This window comes from Cebus imitator, unplaced genomic scaffold, assembly GCF_001604975.1.
Source record: "Cebus imitator isolate Cc_AM_T3 unplaced genomic scaffold, Cebus_imitator-1.0 Scaffold183, whole genome shotgun sequence".
NCBI classification, from domain to species: Eukaryota; Metazoa; Chordata; class Mammalia; order Primates; family Cebidae; genus Cebus; species Cebus imitator.
The window spans coordinates 3,135,493-3,151,004 of record NW_016107498.1 but is presented as its reverse complement, the minus strand read 5'-3'; the positions used below and the strand labels follow the sequence as shown (position 1 = coordinate 3,151,004).

Here is a 15,512-nt window from a genome sequence, read left to right as displayed (position 1 = left end):
AAAAAAACAAAAAACAAAAAAACAAAAAAGAATAATTGTATATTTCAAAATACCCAGAAGAAAGAATTTTGACAGTTTCCAACAAAAAGAAAGGATGTTTCAAGTGATGAATATGCCAATTACCCCGACTTGATCATTATACATTATATATGTATCAAAATATCACATTGTACTGTACCCCATAAATATGTACAATTATGTGTCAATTAAAAATAAAAAACAGGCCAGGTACAACGACTCATGCCTGTAATCCTAGCACTTTGAGAGGCCAAGGCAAAAAGATCACTTGAAGACAGGAGTTCTAGACTAGCTGGACAACATTGTGAGACCCCCATCACTACAAAAAAATCTTTAAAAACCTCAGCTAAGGCCAGGTGCCGTGGCTCAGGCCTGTAATTCTAACATTTTGGGAGGAAAAGGTGGGAAGACTGCTTGACGATGGGAGTTCGAGACCAACCTGGGTAACATAGCAAGACCCCCATCTCTACAAAATTTGAAAAAAATTTTAATTATTTGAAATATGGATTTTCATCATCATTCTAAATGAAATTCTCACTTTCATGTGGATCTGCTTATTTTGTGCTGTGCAGTATTGCAAGTAATACCGGGAAGACATCATAGTCAGCAAATATTTTAAATAAAAAATTTTTTTTTGAGACAGGGTCTCATTCTGTCACCCAGGCTGGAGTACAGTGGCACTATCTCAGCTCACTGCAACCTCTGCCTCCTTCAAGCAATTCTCCTGCCTCCACCTTCGAGTAGCGGGAATTACAGGTGCACGCCACCATGCCCAGCTAATTTTGTATTTTTGGTAAAGATGGGGTTTCACCATGTTGGCCAGGCTGGTCTGAACTCCTCACTCACCTCAAGTGATCCACCAGCCTCAGCCTCCCAAAGTGCTGGGATTACAGGCATGCACCACCATGCCCAGCCTTTTAAATAATTTTAAAAAAATTGTTTTGAGACAAGGTCTCACTCTGTTGCCCAGGCTAGAGGGCAGTGGCACAATCATAGTCCACTACCGGCTCAAACTCCTGAGCAAACGATCCTCCCACATCAGCGTCCAACTGGGATTACAGGTATGCACCATGGCTGCCTAATTTTTAAAACTTTTTTGTAGAGATAAGGTCTTGCTATGTTACTCAGGCTGGAGGTCTTGAACTCCTGGTCTCAAGCAATTAAAATATTTAAAACTATTTACTCTCATCCTTTCAATGTTCCTATTTCTGTATGTTTTATAACATATAATATCAGTATATATTAGTACATGATATTCCACTGTTACCATAGATATGTATAATACAGACTAAGAGCTTAACTTTTTTTTTTTTTTTTTTTAACTATTTATTTAGATGACATAGTCGATCAAGCTTGGAGACCACTAACCTAGTGTCAGTTCAGAAGTTCTGAAGCCCTCTTCCCAGTCCCCCTACTCACTGTCCCAAGATGCCCAAGGCCAAAAGTGAGCCCTTGGCCCATTAGGATCAGAGAAAGTGGAGGCAATGGGGAGGGAGCCTAGCTCCCCGCCCCTCCCCAGGCTGCACAGAGGGCCTACCTGATTGTGCCATCGGATGACATTTCCAAATCCCCCTGTCCCAAGGCGCTCTTTCATTTCCCAGGCCCCACACGTCTGGGTTGTCAGGGAAGGTGACCAGCTCATACTGATGTCGTGCTAACTCTGTAAGCAATTTGGGGTGGGGGACAAAAGGTTAGGATTAAGGGGAAAAAAAGGAGCTCAAAGGGCTTGAGAAGGCAAGAGATACCACTGCTCTTGAATGGGAGAGAAAAAAAAATACACTGGCTTTTTACCATTTACAATGTGTTTGGTTTGTCCAAACTTTGTGGCAAACTTTTGTCCCTTTACCCTCCCCCACCCCGGTTGCTGTGGCAGCAGGCAAGAAAGAAAGCCACCTAGGGAGGCGATGCCCACGCCCTTGCCCTAGCGAGGGAATCCGCAACTGACTCTACCAGGGCCCCCGGGCCTGCCCACCTTCTGCCCGAGGTGGCAGGGACAGAACCTACTTCTGAGCGTCCCTTCGGTCACGTGTGTCTTTACAACATCCCCATAAATCGCGGGTTTCTCTCAAAGCCACCCACTCCCAAGGAGCCACCCCGCCAGAGCTGCTTCACCCGGCTTCCCAAACTTCATCCCGCACAAGTGAAACGCTCCCCTGTCCGCAAGCTGCAACTTTCGAGGGGCACAGAGGGGTCTTCCCGGCCTGCTGGGAGCGGGGCGGCGGGGGGCGCGCCCAGGCAGGGCTGCGGGGCCTGCAGGTGGCACCTGGGCCTCGCCCGCCGGGGGGACTCACCTGTCGGCGGGGACGCGGGGCAGGGGGCGGGATCCCCAGGGCGGGGGAGGCGGGGCTGGGGCGGCCAAACCCGGGGCTCTGACGCCCCCCTAAAAACATTAAAATGCGGGAATCTTAACCCCGGCAGGGCGGCGCGACTTCCTCAAACACTTCCTGCTCTAACGTCACGGAGCACGTGGGCCGTGGTCGCTCTTAAAGGGGCGGCGCGGGGCGGACCAGGTCCAGATGCTGCAAGCGCCTCGGGGCAGGCCCCCGAGACCTCCGGGCGACTCCCCGGGGTCGGGGTGTGGGGGCGCGTGTGGCCTCTAGAAAACTCTAGGGAAAAGTAGACTGTGTTCACCGATGTAAAAGAACAGCCCTGAAATGACCCCCTTTACGCCCTGTTCTATTTGGACAAGTGACTTCTACCTGGAGCGGTTTCTGGGCCCGGCCTGGGGATTTCCTCACCCGGCCCCCTAGGCTTCCACCTCGTTGGAATTTCCCGCGCCCGGCTGGGATGATTTAGGGACCGTTTGCGAGAGCTGCCATTGCCGCCTGCCCTCCTACGGGCGCTCCCCTGTCTGGGGGGTCGCTTGGCCGGGTGTAGAGAAGGATCAATCACAGCTGACTCCTCAGAGGTGACAGTCCCCCCCACAACCACCCCCCCGTCCAGCCCTTAAGAAAAGGAGACCTAGCAGTGTGAGGCCAAACTGCAGCCCCAGCCCCGGTGACGCGGGGAAACCGCGAGGCGCTCAGCTCAGCGCCTGAGCTTCATCGTTCATCTCTTTCCTGCTTGGAGTCAGAATGCCCTCACTACTGAGTTTCTCCGTTTTATGGGGTTACATTAGTGGACAAAGGAGGGGTGTGTGTGCGTGTTACTATATTTTATTCAAGCAGGAAAAAAGTACCAAAGGAACCTGAAGATGGTAATAGTAACTCACATCTATAGAGTGCTTTCACAGTGCAGGGCGCTGTTCTAAATCTCTGTACTTAGATTTCCTTATTCAATCCTCTGGGGAACCCTATACATTGGACAATACTGCATCATCATTATTATTAATTATTATTATTATTATTATTGAGACAGGGTCTTGCTCAGTCACCCAGGCTGGAGTGCAGTGGTGTGATCACAGCTCACTGCAGCCTCCAACTCCTGGGCTCAAGTGATTCTCCTGAGTAGCTGGGACTACAGGTGCACGGCTGCTATACCTGGTGGGGTCTCACTCATTGTGTTGCCCAGGCTGGTCTCGAACTCCTGGACTTAAGGGCTCCACCCACCCGTGCTTCCCAAAGTGTTGGGATTACAGGCGTGAGCCTCTGCGCCTGGTCTGCGTTATTATTATTTCCATTTTGCCAGTGAGAAAACCGAGGCACAGAGAGGAAAACCCTTTACGGTAAAATCATAGGGCTGCTAGGTAGAGGAGCTGAAACTCAAACCCTAGCAACTGGTTCCCAGGTTCTTAATCCGTGGTTAAAAGTGGCATGTTAAGAAGTTCAGAGGAAGCAAACTAGATTTTGAATCCAGATACTGCCGTTGGCTACCTCTGAGGCATCGGGGCAGGTTACTTAACCACTCTGAGCATCTATTTCCTCTTTTAAAATGTAGGCAATATTAGGTTGAATTGCATTTAATTGTCATTTTTTTTGAAATTGAAAACAGCCAAAACATCAATGAGAAAGATCAGCAGTTTCATCTGCTTCAGTGTAATAGCAGGAGGATGGCAGGGTCCCAAGTCACAGAAAGGAGGCGGCCCCAGAGCTGTTGTGAGGGACAAATGAGGTATTGATAGGCCATTACTGCAGGAAAAAGATGTGTGACTTCACTGAAGACCAGACCGCAGAGTTCAAGGAGGCCTTCCAGCTGTTTGACTGAACAGGTGATGGCAAGATCCTGTACAGCCAGTGTGGGGACGTGATGAGGGCCCTGGGCCAGAACCCCACCAACGCCGAGATGCTCAAGGTCCTGGGGACCCCCGAAAGTGATGAGATGAATGTGAAGGTGCTGGACTTTGAGCACTTTCTGCCCATGCTGCAGACAGTGGCCAAGAACAAGGACCAGGCCACCTATGAGGATTATGTCGAAGGACTTCGGGTTTTTGCCAAGGAAGGAAATGGCACTGTCATGGGTGCTGAAATCCGGCATGTTCTTGTCACACTGGGTGAGAAGATGACAGAGGAAGAAGTAGAGATGCTGGTGGCAGGGCACGAGGACAGCAATGGTTGTATCAACTACGAAGAGCTCATCTGCATGGTACTGAATGGCTGAGGACCTTCCCAGTCTCCCCAGAGTCCGTGCCTTTCCCTGTGTGAATTTTGTATCTAGCCCGAAGGCTCCCTAGGCTGTCTTGTCTCAGCACCTTTCCCATCTTGTCTCTCTTGGATGATGTTTGCCGACAGCATTCACCAAATAAAACTTGCTCTCTGGGCCAAAAAAAAAAGTGAGGTATGCAGCAGTGCTGGCCAGCCCTGGGGTTGAAGTTAACTCTTAGGGACAGATCTCAACCCAAACATAAGGGTCAGTGGTTCCCCAGGCTGCGCTAGGTGTGCTGGCTATTCGGCTTGCCTTCCTGTCTGCCTGCCTGCCTGCCTTCCTGCCTTTCTTCCTTCCGGCCTTCCTTCCTTCCCTCCTTCCCTCCTTCCTTCCTTCTCTCTTTCTTTTTCTTTTTTCCCTTCTTTCCTTTCTTTTTTCTTTCTTAACAGGGTCTCCCTCTATCGCCCACTTTGGGGTGTAGTGGCGGGATCACAGCTCACTGCAGCCTTGACCTCCTGGGTTCCACGGGTCCGCCCGCCTCAGTCTCCCCAGTAGCTGGGAGTACAGGCATGTGCCACCATGACCAGCTAATTTTTAAATTTTATTTTGTTGAGATGGGTCTTGCTATGTTACTCAGACTTGGCTTGAACTCCTGACATCAAAGCAATCCTCCCACCTTGGCCACCCAAAGACCTGGGATTATAGGTGTGAGCCTTCATGCCTGGCCTGGTATTTCTTGATTACTCCCAGCTAAATAGCACGCTCAGCCTCAAGGCTGGAAGCAAAAGGAACATGAGTAAATAGCTGTAACGCACGTAGAATAGTGCTGGCACCCTCTAAGTGCAATATAAGTGTTTGCTTACTAAGTAAATTTTTTTTTTTTTTTTTTGAGACGGAGTTTTGCTCTTGTTACCCAGGCTGGAGTGCAATGGCGTGATCTCGGCTCACCGCAACCTCCACCTCCCGGGTTCAGGCAATTCTGCTGCCTCAGCCTCCTGAGTAGCTGGGACTACAGGCACGCGCCACCATGCCCAGCTAATTTTTTGTAGTTTTAGTAGAGACGGGGTTTCACCATGTTGACCAGGATGGTCTCGATCTCTTGACCTCGTGATCCACCCGCCTCCGCCTCCCAAAGTGCTGGGATTACAGGCTTGAGCCACCGCGCCCGGCGTAAATTTTTTTTAAATAAAACATTTATTGGCCAGGTGCAGTGGCTGTAATCCCAGCACTTTGGTGGGGCTATTCGGCTTGCCTTCAAGATCTCAAGGTGGGCAGATCACTTGAGGTTAGGAGTTTGAGACCAGCCTGGCCAACATGGTAAAACCCTGTCTCTACTAAAAATACAAAAATTAGCTGGGTGTGGTAGCATGCACCTGTAATCCCAGCTACTCAGGAGGCTGAGGCAGGAGAATCACTTGAACCCAAGAGGCGGAGGTTGCAGTGAGCCGAGATCATGTTATTGCACTCCATTGCCTGGGCGACAGGAGCGAAACTCATTCTCAAAATTTATATATATTATTGAACACCTATATGTGCTGGGCACTGTGGACAGTCTGTTTCCTGTATGATGTTATAAAAGGTTTCTCTTTAATTCTGTCATCTCTGAAAAACACTATCCCTGAGAAACTTGCCGAGACATCCGCTACTATGCCAAATGTTTACTCTGCACTCCTTTAATTTAAATCCTCATTTTGCTCAGCTCAAAATAACTTGGCTTTCAACTGAACATAAATCTTTCTGATAAGGTCACGTATTACCAGGCTTTTTTTTTCTTCAATTAATCATGTCCCAGGAAGGGGCCTCTGGGTTTTATCAAATTCCAAGATATTTATTATCTTAAGCTCTATTTTCTATCCAGATAAGACATGTTTAGATATCTCTATCTGCATCTGGTCTCTGTCCTGCTCAGAAGACATGAGCAGACTGTTTCCAAAGGATATTTTCAGATACAGCAGAAAAATGTCTCTTTCTTCCTGCTTTGAGGCTGAGGGTGCTATTTAGCTGTGGTATAGGGAAATCAAGAAATACTGGCCAGCCAGAGTGCCTGGCTCAGCCCAGGGCGTTACTGACCCAGGGGATCCAAGCAATGGCATGAGATCTCATCAGAGGCACTTAGAATCTCACTGGGTTTTTAAAACCCACAGAGAGCCATCAAGTAAGGACAGACAAGGGCTAGGCAAACAATACTGTTATAGGAAAGGGGTCCCAATCCAGACCCCAAGAGAGGGTTCTTAGATCTCGCACAAGAAAGAATTCAGGGCGAGTCTGTAAAGTAAAAGCAAGTTTATTAAGAAAGTCAAGAAGTAACAGAATGGTTACTCCATAGACAGAGCAGCTCCCAAAGGGCTGCTGGTTGCCCATTTTTACATTTATTTATTGATGATATGCTAAACAAGAAGTGGATAATCGATGCCACCCTTTTTTGGACCATATAGGGTAACGTCCTGACATTGCCGTGGCATCTGTAAACTGTCATGGCGCTGGTGGGAGTGTAGCAGTGAGAACGACCAGAGGTCACTCTCGTGGCCATCTTGGTTTTGGTGGGTTAGAGCCGGCTTCTTTACTGCAACCTGTTTCATCCTCAAGGTCTTTATGACCTGTATCTTGTGCTGACCTCCTATCTCATCCTGTCACTTCGAAAGCCTTAACCATCTGGGAGTCTCAACCTCATTCTACCCAGCTCCTATTCAGGATGGAGTTACTCTGGTTCAAATGCTTCTGACAGTGCTAGTGATAAGGATAAGGTTTCTGAGCACTGTTAAATTTAAAATGAAATCTTGTTCGCAGAGTAAGTCGAAGACAACTGTCTTCTTAGTCTTTTATGTCATCCATTGATTAAACTCTGCTCTCTCACCTGATGGCAGCCAAGCAAAGCAGTGCTGAGCTCTTCCGAGTGGGGAAAGAATTGCTTTCTGTGCAACCTGGAGCTGAATCATAGAAGGAAAAGACAGATTGAAAGTTAAGAGGCGGTAAGGCAGACCACGGAGGACGGGGAGGATTTCCCCAGCGCCCCAGCCCCCACAGCCAGCTCTGGTCCAGCCGTTTCAGCAACTCTTTCATAACCCATCTGATTTTGTTTTATACCAGTCCTGCAGAGAAAGGACTCTGCAGGTCAGGACTTGCTCCTTCAGTAAACAAAAACTCCTCTGCCAGAAAAGTTGGAGAAACTAGTTTAGTTAGAGGAAGTGAAGAAGTCTGCTTTTGTTCTGGGGACTCTGGTGGGAGATGAGGGTGGGCTGGTAGAGATGAGGGTGAGAACAAACCTTGGCCCAGACCCTTCGGGTTCCAGGCAGAGCTGGCTGCAGAAGAGGAAGGAAAGGAAATTGACCAGTGCTGTCTCTGTGACTGGACCTAGGCCAGTCGGGAAATTGAGAGGAGCAGGGCCAGCCAGGCCGTTGTGCCTCAAACTTAGGCCGAAACACGGAAAGGCAAGGATTTGAGGCTCTGAGTCACCCTCCCTGGAGGAAGGAGACCTTCGAGGAGGAAACCATTTTGCGAGCTCCCTTTACTTTTACACATATTTTTATTCCAGTAAATTCAAACTAAAGAGGAAGAAGTCATGAAAGGGCCGCTGCCACCTTAGGCCGTGGTGGCGGAGACCAAGGATATGGGACAGTGTAGATGTCTAAGAACCCAGCAGGTATGCTTTTCGGCTTACTTTGGTTCTGAGCTTCTTACTTCTGACCCATGGGATCAAGGATATTGTTCACCACTGCATCCCTGGCACCTAGTACATCATAGGTACTCAATAAAAATTTTACCGAATGAATGAGAGAAATGGTCAATACAAAGACTGGCCAATGCAAAGAGTCAAACAGCACCCTTTAGCGTTGGACTAGGCACGGTCTTGGAGCTTGAGAGATGTGAGTTCCAATCCTGGCTCTGTCTTTTCTCGGTTTTGTGAACTCAGGCAGTTTATTGACCCTTTCTGAGCCTCAGTTTTCCCTTCCATGAAGTGGGGGTGAATAAAACCCACTCCTCATGGTGATATGGTATTAGTGAGATAATATACATAAAAGTGCAGAGCCTGATGCAAAGAAGCCCTCTTTGCATATTAGTTACTAATGTAGTTTTTTTTTTTTTAATGCTGTAACCCAGAAGTTGGCTGATATTCTTGTTCTGTGATTCAAGTGAAATGGGATATGACTGGGCGTGGTGGCTCATGCCTATAATCCCAGCACTTTGGGAGGCTGAGATGGGCAGATCACCTGAGGTCAGGAGTTCAAGACTAGCCTGGCCAACATGGTGAAACCCCATCTCTACTTAAAAAAATACAAAAACTTAGCCAGGTGTAGTGGCAGACACCTGTAATCCCAGCTACTCAGGAGGCTGAGGCAGGAGAGTTACTTGAACCTGGGAGGCAGAGGTTGCAGTAAGCTGAGATCGTGCCACCACACTCTTGCCTGGGCAACAGTGCAGGACACTGTCTCAAAAAATAAAAATGAAGGCTGGGCGTGGTGGCTCATGACTATAATCCCAGCACTTTGGGAGGCCGAGGTGGGCGGATCACCTGAGGTCAGGAGTTCAAGATCAGCCTGACCAACATGGAGAAATGCTGTCTCTACTAAAAATTAGCTGGGCATGGTGGCACATGCCTGTAATCCCAGCTACTTGGGAGGCAGAGACAGGAGAATCACTTGAACCCAGGAGGTGGAGGTTGTGGTGAGCTGAGATTGGGCCATTGCATTCCAGCCTGGGCAACAAGAGCAAAACTCCATCTCAAAAAATAAAATAAAATAAATAAATAAAATGAAATGGGCTCAAAGTTTCAGAACCTCCCCACTCCCCTTGCAGTTGGAGGCCCTGTTCTTTCACCTTTCCCCTCTCCCCAGGACCTTGGTGTCAGAGGTGGTGGGTGAGGGAGGTATATGTTTCTTAGTTACCTCTGCCTCTGACCTTTTACTTTTGCTAAATTCTTAACTGCCTTTGCCTTCATTTTAGAGCCTAGGTCCTACTCTGTTACCCAGGCTCAAGTGCAGTGGCATGATCATAGCTCATGCAGTCTTAAACTCCTGGGCTCAAGTGATGCTCCCATCTCAGCCTCCCCAGTAGCTAGGATAACAGGTGTGTGCCACCATTCCCAGCTAATTTTCTCTACTTTTTAAAAGACAGAGTTTTACTATGTTGCCCACACTGATCTGGAACTCCTGGGCTCAAGCAGTCCTCCCGCCTTGACCTCCCTAAGTGCTGGGATTTCAGATGGGAGCCACCCTGCTTGGCCCAATTCTGTTTGTTTTTTAGCATGAAGGTCATCCTCCACTACCACCAAATACAGGGTCAAGATTCCACATTGGGGCCGGGCACCGTGGCTCACACCTGTAATCCCAGCACTTTGGGAGGCCGAGGCAAGTGGACTGCTTGAGCCCAGGAGTTTGAGACCAGCCTGAACAACATGGCAAAACCTTGTCTCTACTAAAAATACAAAAATTAGCTGGGCATGGTGGTGGGCGCTGTAATCCCAGCTAATCGAGAGGCTGAGGCACGTGTATCGCTTGAACCTGGGAGACAGAGTCTGTAGTAAGCCAAGATCGTGCCACTGCACCCGAGCCTGGGTGACAGAGCAAGACTCTATCACTCTGTCTCAAAAAACGAAAAAACAGAAAAACAAAGATTCTACATTTGGGGAGGTGACAGGGGTCAGCACATCTGAGGTGCAATGGATAAACCTCACTCTGGGAGAACCACCTTTGTGATCGTGGCATCCCCCCTGCCAGGTCATGATAAAGGCCAATTTTACTTCATTAGGTTGGTGCAAAAGTTGTTGAGGTTTTTGACATAATAATTTCTAATTTCATTCTAGAAAACTTCTAAGGTGTGGGCAGACTGCTGGGTTGGGCTTGATTTCTCATGCCTGAGGAGTCAGAGGTCAGAGATGACCAAACGACTGAGCCAGCTTGGTGAATCTGGGGTCAGTGGCCCCAGAATAACATGAGGCTGGCTGGGCTGTAGCAGGAAAGGACCACTAATCGCTGAGACTGCAGAGCCTGGGCCAAGAATGGGAAAGAGAGAACAGAAGAAAAAAAGCTGGTTTGGAGGGAGGAAGGTGGAAAGGGCCACCAAGCAGCGGAGATGGGAACTTTAACCAAAATCTTGGGCTATGTTGCAGTTCAGCCGCCAGACCCCAGGCCCTCATGGGCTCAGGCCTCTCTCTGCACCTCCCCTTGGCAGGGTGCCTGTCCCTCCTACCTGCCTGTCCCAACTTCTCCTTTCTGCAGGAGTCAGCAGGTGACATTCAGAAGGCCGGATCACTGTAGGAGACCAGAATATGCTACCCAAAACAGGCCTCTTTGGCGTGCAGATTATTCTGAGAAATAGGAATAGAAGAAGCAGCCCTGAAAGCCGGGAAAAGTGACCCTTTTGCCTGAGCGTGGTGGTGCCCACCTGTAGTCCCATCTATCTGGGAGGCTGAAGCAAGAGGATCACTTGAGTCTAGGAGTTCACAACCAGCATGGGCAACATAATAAGAACCTGTTTTTATTTAGAAAATAAAATGGCTGGGTGCCATGGCTCACACCTGTAATCCCAGCACTTTGGGAAGCTGAGGTGGGGTGGATCACCTGAGGTCAGGAGTTCAAGACCAGCCTGATCAACATGGTGAAACCCCATCTCTACTAAAAATATAAAAATTAGCTGGGTGTGGTGGCAGGCACCTGTAATCCCAGCTACCTGGGAGGCTGAGGCAGGAGAATTGCTTGAACCCGGGAGGTGGAGGTTGCAGTGAACAGAGATCACACCATTGCACCCCAGCCTGGGCCACAAGAGTGAAACTCCATCTCAAAAAAAAAAACAATGTTTAAGGCCAGCCATGGTGGCTCACACCTGTAATTCTAGCACTTTGGGAGGCTGAGGCAGGTGGATCACTTGAGGTCAGGAGTTCAAGACCAGCCTGACCAATATGGTGAAACCCCATCTCCACTAAAAATACAAAAATTAGCCAGGCATTTTTGTGACTGCCCAAATAGAGTTCCAGCTACTCGGAAGGCTGAGACAGAAGAATCGCTTGAACCAGGGAGGCAGAGGCTGCAATGAGGTGAGATCACGCCACTGCCCTCCAGCTTGCGTGACAGAGCAAGACTTGCCTCAAAAAAAAAATACATTAAATTAAATTAAATATTTAATCCGGGCATGTTGGCTCAAGCCTGTAATCCCAGCACTTTGGGAGGCCAGAGCTGGTGGATCACAAGGTCAGGAGTTTGAGACCAGCCTGGCCAATGTGGTAAAACCCCGTCTCTACTAAAAAACATACAAAAATTACCCAGGCATGGTGGCAGGCACCTGTGGTCCCAGCTGCTTGGGAGATTGAGGCAGCGGAATCACTTGAACCCAGGAGATGGAGGTTGCAGTGAGCCAAGATCGTGCCACTGCACTCCAACCTGGGTGACAGAGTGAGACTCCAACTCAAAAAAAAAAAAAAATTAAATATTTAAAAAGCTACCCTTTTGTAAGGGAAATTTACATCTATAAAAACCATCTCTCTGCTGTTTTTTGATAGTCTCAGCAACAACAAAAAACATCTCTTGCCAGGCACAGTGACTCATGCCTATAATCCCAGCACATTGGGAAGCCCAAGCAGGAGGATCACTTGAGCCTAAGAGTCTGAGACCAGCCTGGGCAATATAGGGAGACCCCATCTCTACAAAAAAAAAATCAAAATATTAGCTGGGTTTGGTGTCACGCCTGTAGTCCCAGCTACTGGGGAGGCTGAGGTAGGAGGATCACTTGAAATCAGGAGTTTGAGACCAGCCTGGGCAACACAGCAAGCCATCTCTAATTAATTAAAAAATAAAACATAATTCTACATATATACTTAAACACCAAAAAAACCCTCCTGGGCATGTTGGCTCACACCTGTAATCCCAGTGTTTTGGAAGGCCAAGGCGGGTGGATCTCCTGAGGTGAGGAGTTTGAAACCAGCCTGGCCAACATGGTGAAATAGTGTCTCTACTAAAAATACAAAAATTGGTCGGGCATAGTGGCAGGCACCTGTAATCCCAGCTACTCTGGAGGCTAAGGCAGGAGAATTGCTTGAACTCAGGAGGCAGAGGTTGCAGTGAGCCAAGATTAAGCCATTGCACTCCTGCCTGGGTAAGAGGAGTGAAACTCCAACTCAAAAAACAAACAAACAAAAAAACCCATCTCCATTTGTAAGAGTTTCTCTGTCCCTATACCAGTCGTAGTGGCTCACCCCCATAATCCCAGCACTTTGGGAGACCGAGACCAGTGGATCACTTGAGCCCAGGAGTTTGAGACCAGCCTGGCCAAAATGGCAAGACCCCATCTCTACTAAAAATACAAAAAGTTAGCCGGGCATGGTGGTGTGCACTTGTAGTCCCAGCTACTCGGGAAGCTGAGGCAGGAGGATCTCTTGAACCTGGGGAATTGAGGCTGCAGTGAGTCGTGATTATGATACCACTACACTCCAGCCTGGACAATGAGCATGAGACCCTGTCTCAAAAAAAAAAGAAAGAACGTGGCAGTCAGCACTCCTGGATCTCTGTGTGTAGTGCCAGCCAGGAGAGGAAGGTACAGGTTTCTCTTTTGTCCCTTCTATCTCAAATTCACATTAGCAGGAGAAATCATTTGTTAAGAATTAATTTTTTTGTACTGTGACTATGGTGAAATACTGTTTGGTGTAACCATTGGTTATTAATCCTTTCACTCCTAGGGACAGCTATTGCTTTCCTGTCTTCTTTTGTGTCCTAAAAATGTCCAGTGGCTTTCTGACTGCTGGGGTGCCCAGATTGTCCAGGCTGCCTGTGTAGGCCACCAACCGCCAGGTCGGAGACACCCCAGAATATAGCCAGCCAACTGCCATACCGGGGACACCCCGGAATAGGACCAGACAGAAAGAGAAGTGGGGGCTGCATCCCATCTGTGACCAGTGTCTGTCAACCTAAAATTATCAAAACGGTCAGAATCTAGTTCAAAGAGAGGTCATCATACGGAGTTGAGGCCTGCGGCCCAGGACACACTTCCAAGTTGCCTTGGAGACTGCTCCAGACAACAAAAGAGAGGCTCAAGTTTTTTAAAGGAAAAAAACGAATCAGAAGAGGAGGCAATTACAAAAGTTGTTTGTCAGGAATTCACGCTGGTTTACAGAAATAACCTCAGTTATTTTTATGAATAACATTGGTGATTGGCTGTGCAGTGTTGAATGACAGAGTATATGGCATTTGATGGCTACTTGGTAACAGCCTAGAGCTCCCATAGCAAGTAGCTGCTAGACGTAATTATTTCACCCAAGTGGGAGAGGGAAGTGACTGCTGTTACATTTTAAATGCCTTTTGGGGTCTCATAATTTAAAGGGGCTCACATTCCTTAAATGAAGTGTGTTTCTTGGAAGCGGAGGTGAATGGGGTCTCGCTGTCACCCAGGCTATAGTGTAGTGGTGTGATCAGGGTTCACTGCAGCCTCGACCTCCCCAGGCTTAAGCAATCCTCCCACTTCAGCCTCCTGAGTAGTAGGGACTACAGGTGTACACCATCACATCCAGCTAATATATGTATTTTTTGTAGAGGCGGGGTCTCACCATGTTGCCCAGGCTGGTCTCAAATTCCTGAGCTCAAATGACCCACCTGCCTCGGCCTCCCAAAGTGCTGGGGTTACAAGTGTGGGCCACAACATCTGGCCAGATGAAATGATTTTTCTTTTTCTCATGTCCTACCAACCATTGCCAGCTCTTGGGGTGTTATCTAAGACTTTCTTCCCTTGGCTGTCTATGGGAAGGGTTGTATCTTTGCACCCTGTTTGGAGAGGCATCTCCTGTCTGTGGTTAAGCCATAAAAGGCTCATTGGTTTTAAGTCCTAAGAGGCTTACCGCTTCGGTCTTTAATCATTTGCTAAGTATACATTTTCCGTAAAAGAAAAAGGAAAAAAATTATTCAAATAAAAATTCAATATTGCCAGGAATACTTAGTGTTTGTCCCAGAAGAATTTGAAAATAAGACATTTGAAAGGATTTTTTTAAAGATGCTCTATGCCTAGAAGTTGGCCTGACCAGAAGCCAATATTCAGACCCTCATAGGAGTCACTTTTAAGTCTTCTCTGTTCTGCCGATCTGATCCTGCAACTCCCACGGGAAAGTCTCCATCACCTGAAACTCCCTTCCTGAAGCCCTGCTGACTGTGTGTTCAACCAACTCTGTCACCTCCCTATTGTTGGCATTATTTTGCTGAGGTTAATGTGGGACTTTACTGGCTTCTTTGGGGAACTTGAGATCTCCCTACCCTGGCTCCCTGCAACCTCTTCCTTCTCGTTGCTCCTGTTTCTCCTCTCCTCTTCCATCTTCTCTCCAGTTCTCTTTTTTTGTTTGTTTTTTTTTGAGACGGAGTCTCACTCTGTTGCCCAGGCTGGAGTGCAATGGTACAATCTCGGCTCACTGCAGCCTTCGCCTCCTGGGTTCAAGCGGTTCTCCTGCTTCAGACTCCTGAGTAGCTGGGATTACAGGCATGCACCAGCATGCCAGGCTAATTTTTATATTTTTAGTATAAACGGGGTTTTGCCATGTTGGGCAGTCTGGTCGCGAACTCTTGACCTCATGTGATCCACCACCTTGGCCTCCCAAAGTGCTAGGATTACAGACATGAGACACTGCGCCCGGCCTCTCCATTCTCTTGAATTCTGTTGTGTCCTGCAAGCTCCCATCCTCCATCCTTTTGTCTACCTGGCCAGACTTTTCTCCTTGGCCACCCACCCCCCCAGTCACTTGAACTTGAGACTCCCCTACTTTCAAAGGACTTGGGGTCTCCCAAAAGCAACTACCTGAGGCTGAAAAATAAAAAGAGTGAGTGGATACAAACTGGATATTTTATCCACGCAGATGGGCATTGGGAACATTGATGTCGCTGCTAGATGTCTCCTTAGTCACTGGCCTAAAATGGAGTCCGCAGCTTCTCTAAGATTCACCTCTGTTTATAGACAAATATGCCCCCAGACTCTTCCTGGGAGTAAAAGTACATCCTTCCTTTGTGCCT

General features: G+C 48.1%; 1 protein-coding gene and 2 pseudogenes across 4 annotated transcripts in view; 1 reads left to right on the top strand and 2 right to left on the bottom strand.

Moving 5' to 3' along the window:
• The window catches only part of IKBKB (inhibitor of nuclear factor kappa B kinase subunit beta), a 63,030-nt gene extending 60,553 nt beyond the window's left edge, over positions 1–2,477 (bottom strand). Inside the window, exons 1-2 of one of the 3 annotated variants that reach the window (XM_017545946.2) lie at positions 2,310–2,477; positions 1,556–1,678 (exon numbers count right to left, since the gene is read on the bottom strand). In XM_017545946.2, the coding sequence (XP_017401435.1) occupies positions 1,556–1,660 (105 nt within the window). In that variant the 5' untranslated portion in view covers positions 1,661–1,678; positions 2,310–2,477. Of the gene's footprint in view, positions 1–1,555; positions 1,679–2,022; positions 2,239–2,309 lie in introns of those variants that run through there. The other 2 variants (XM_017545948.2, XM_037744757.1) reach the window with 2 other exon arrangements.
• Positions 2,478–4,098: 1,621 nt separating this feature from the next.
• Positions 4,099–4,715, top strand: LOC108316184 (annotated as a pseudogene). The gene has a single exon (XR_005202997.1). The product of XR_005202997.1 is annotated as a myosin light polypeptide 6-like (transcript).
• Positions 4,716–10,088: 5,373 nt separating this feature from the next.
• LOC119473779 lies at positions 10,089–10,261 on the bottom strand (annotated as a pseudogene).
• Positions 10,262–15,512: the final 5,251 nt, after the last annotated feature.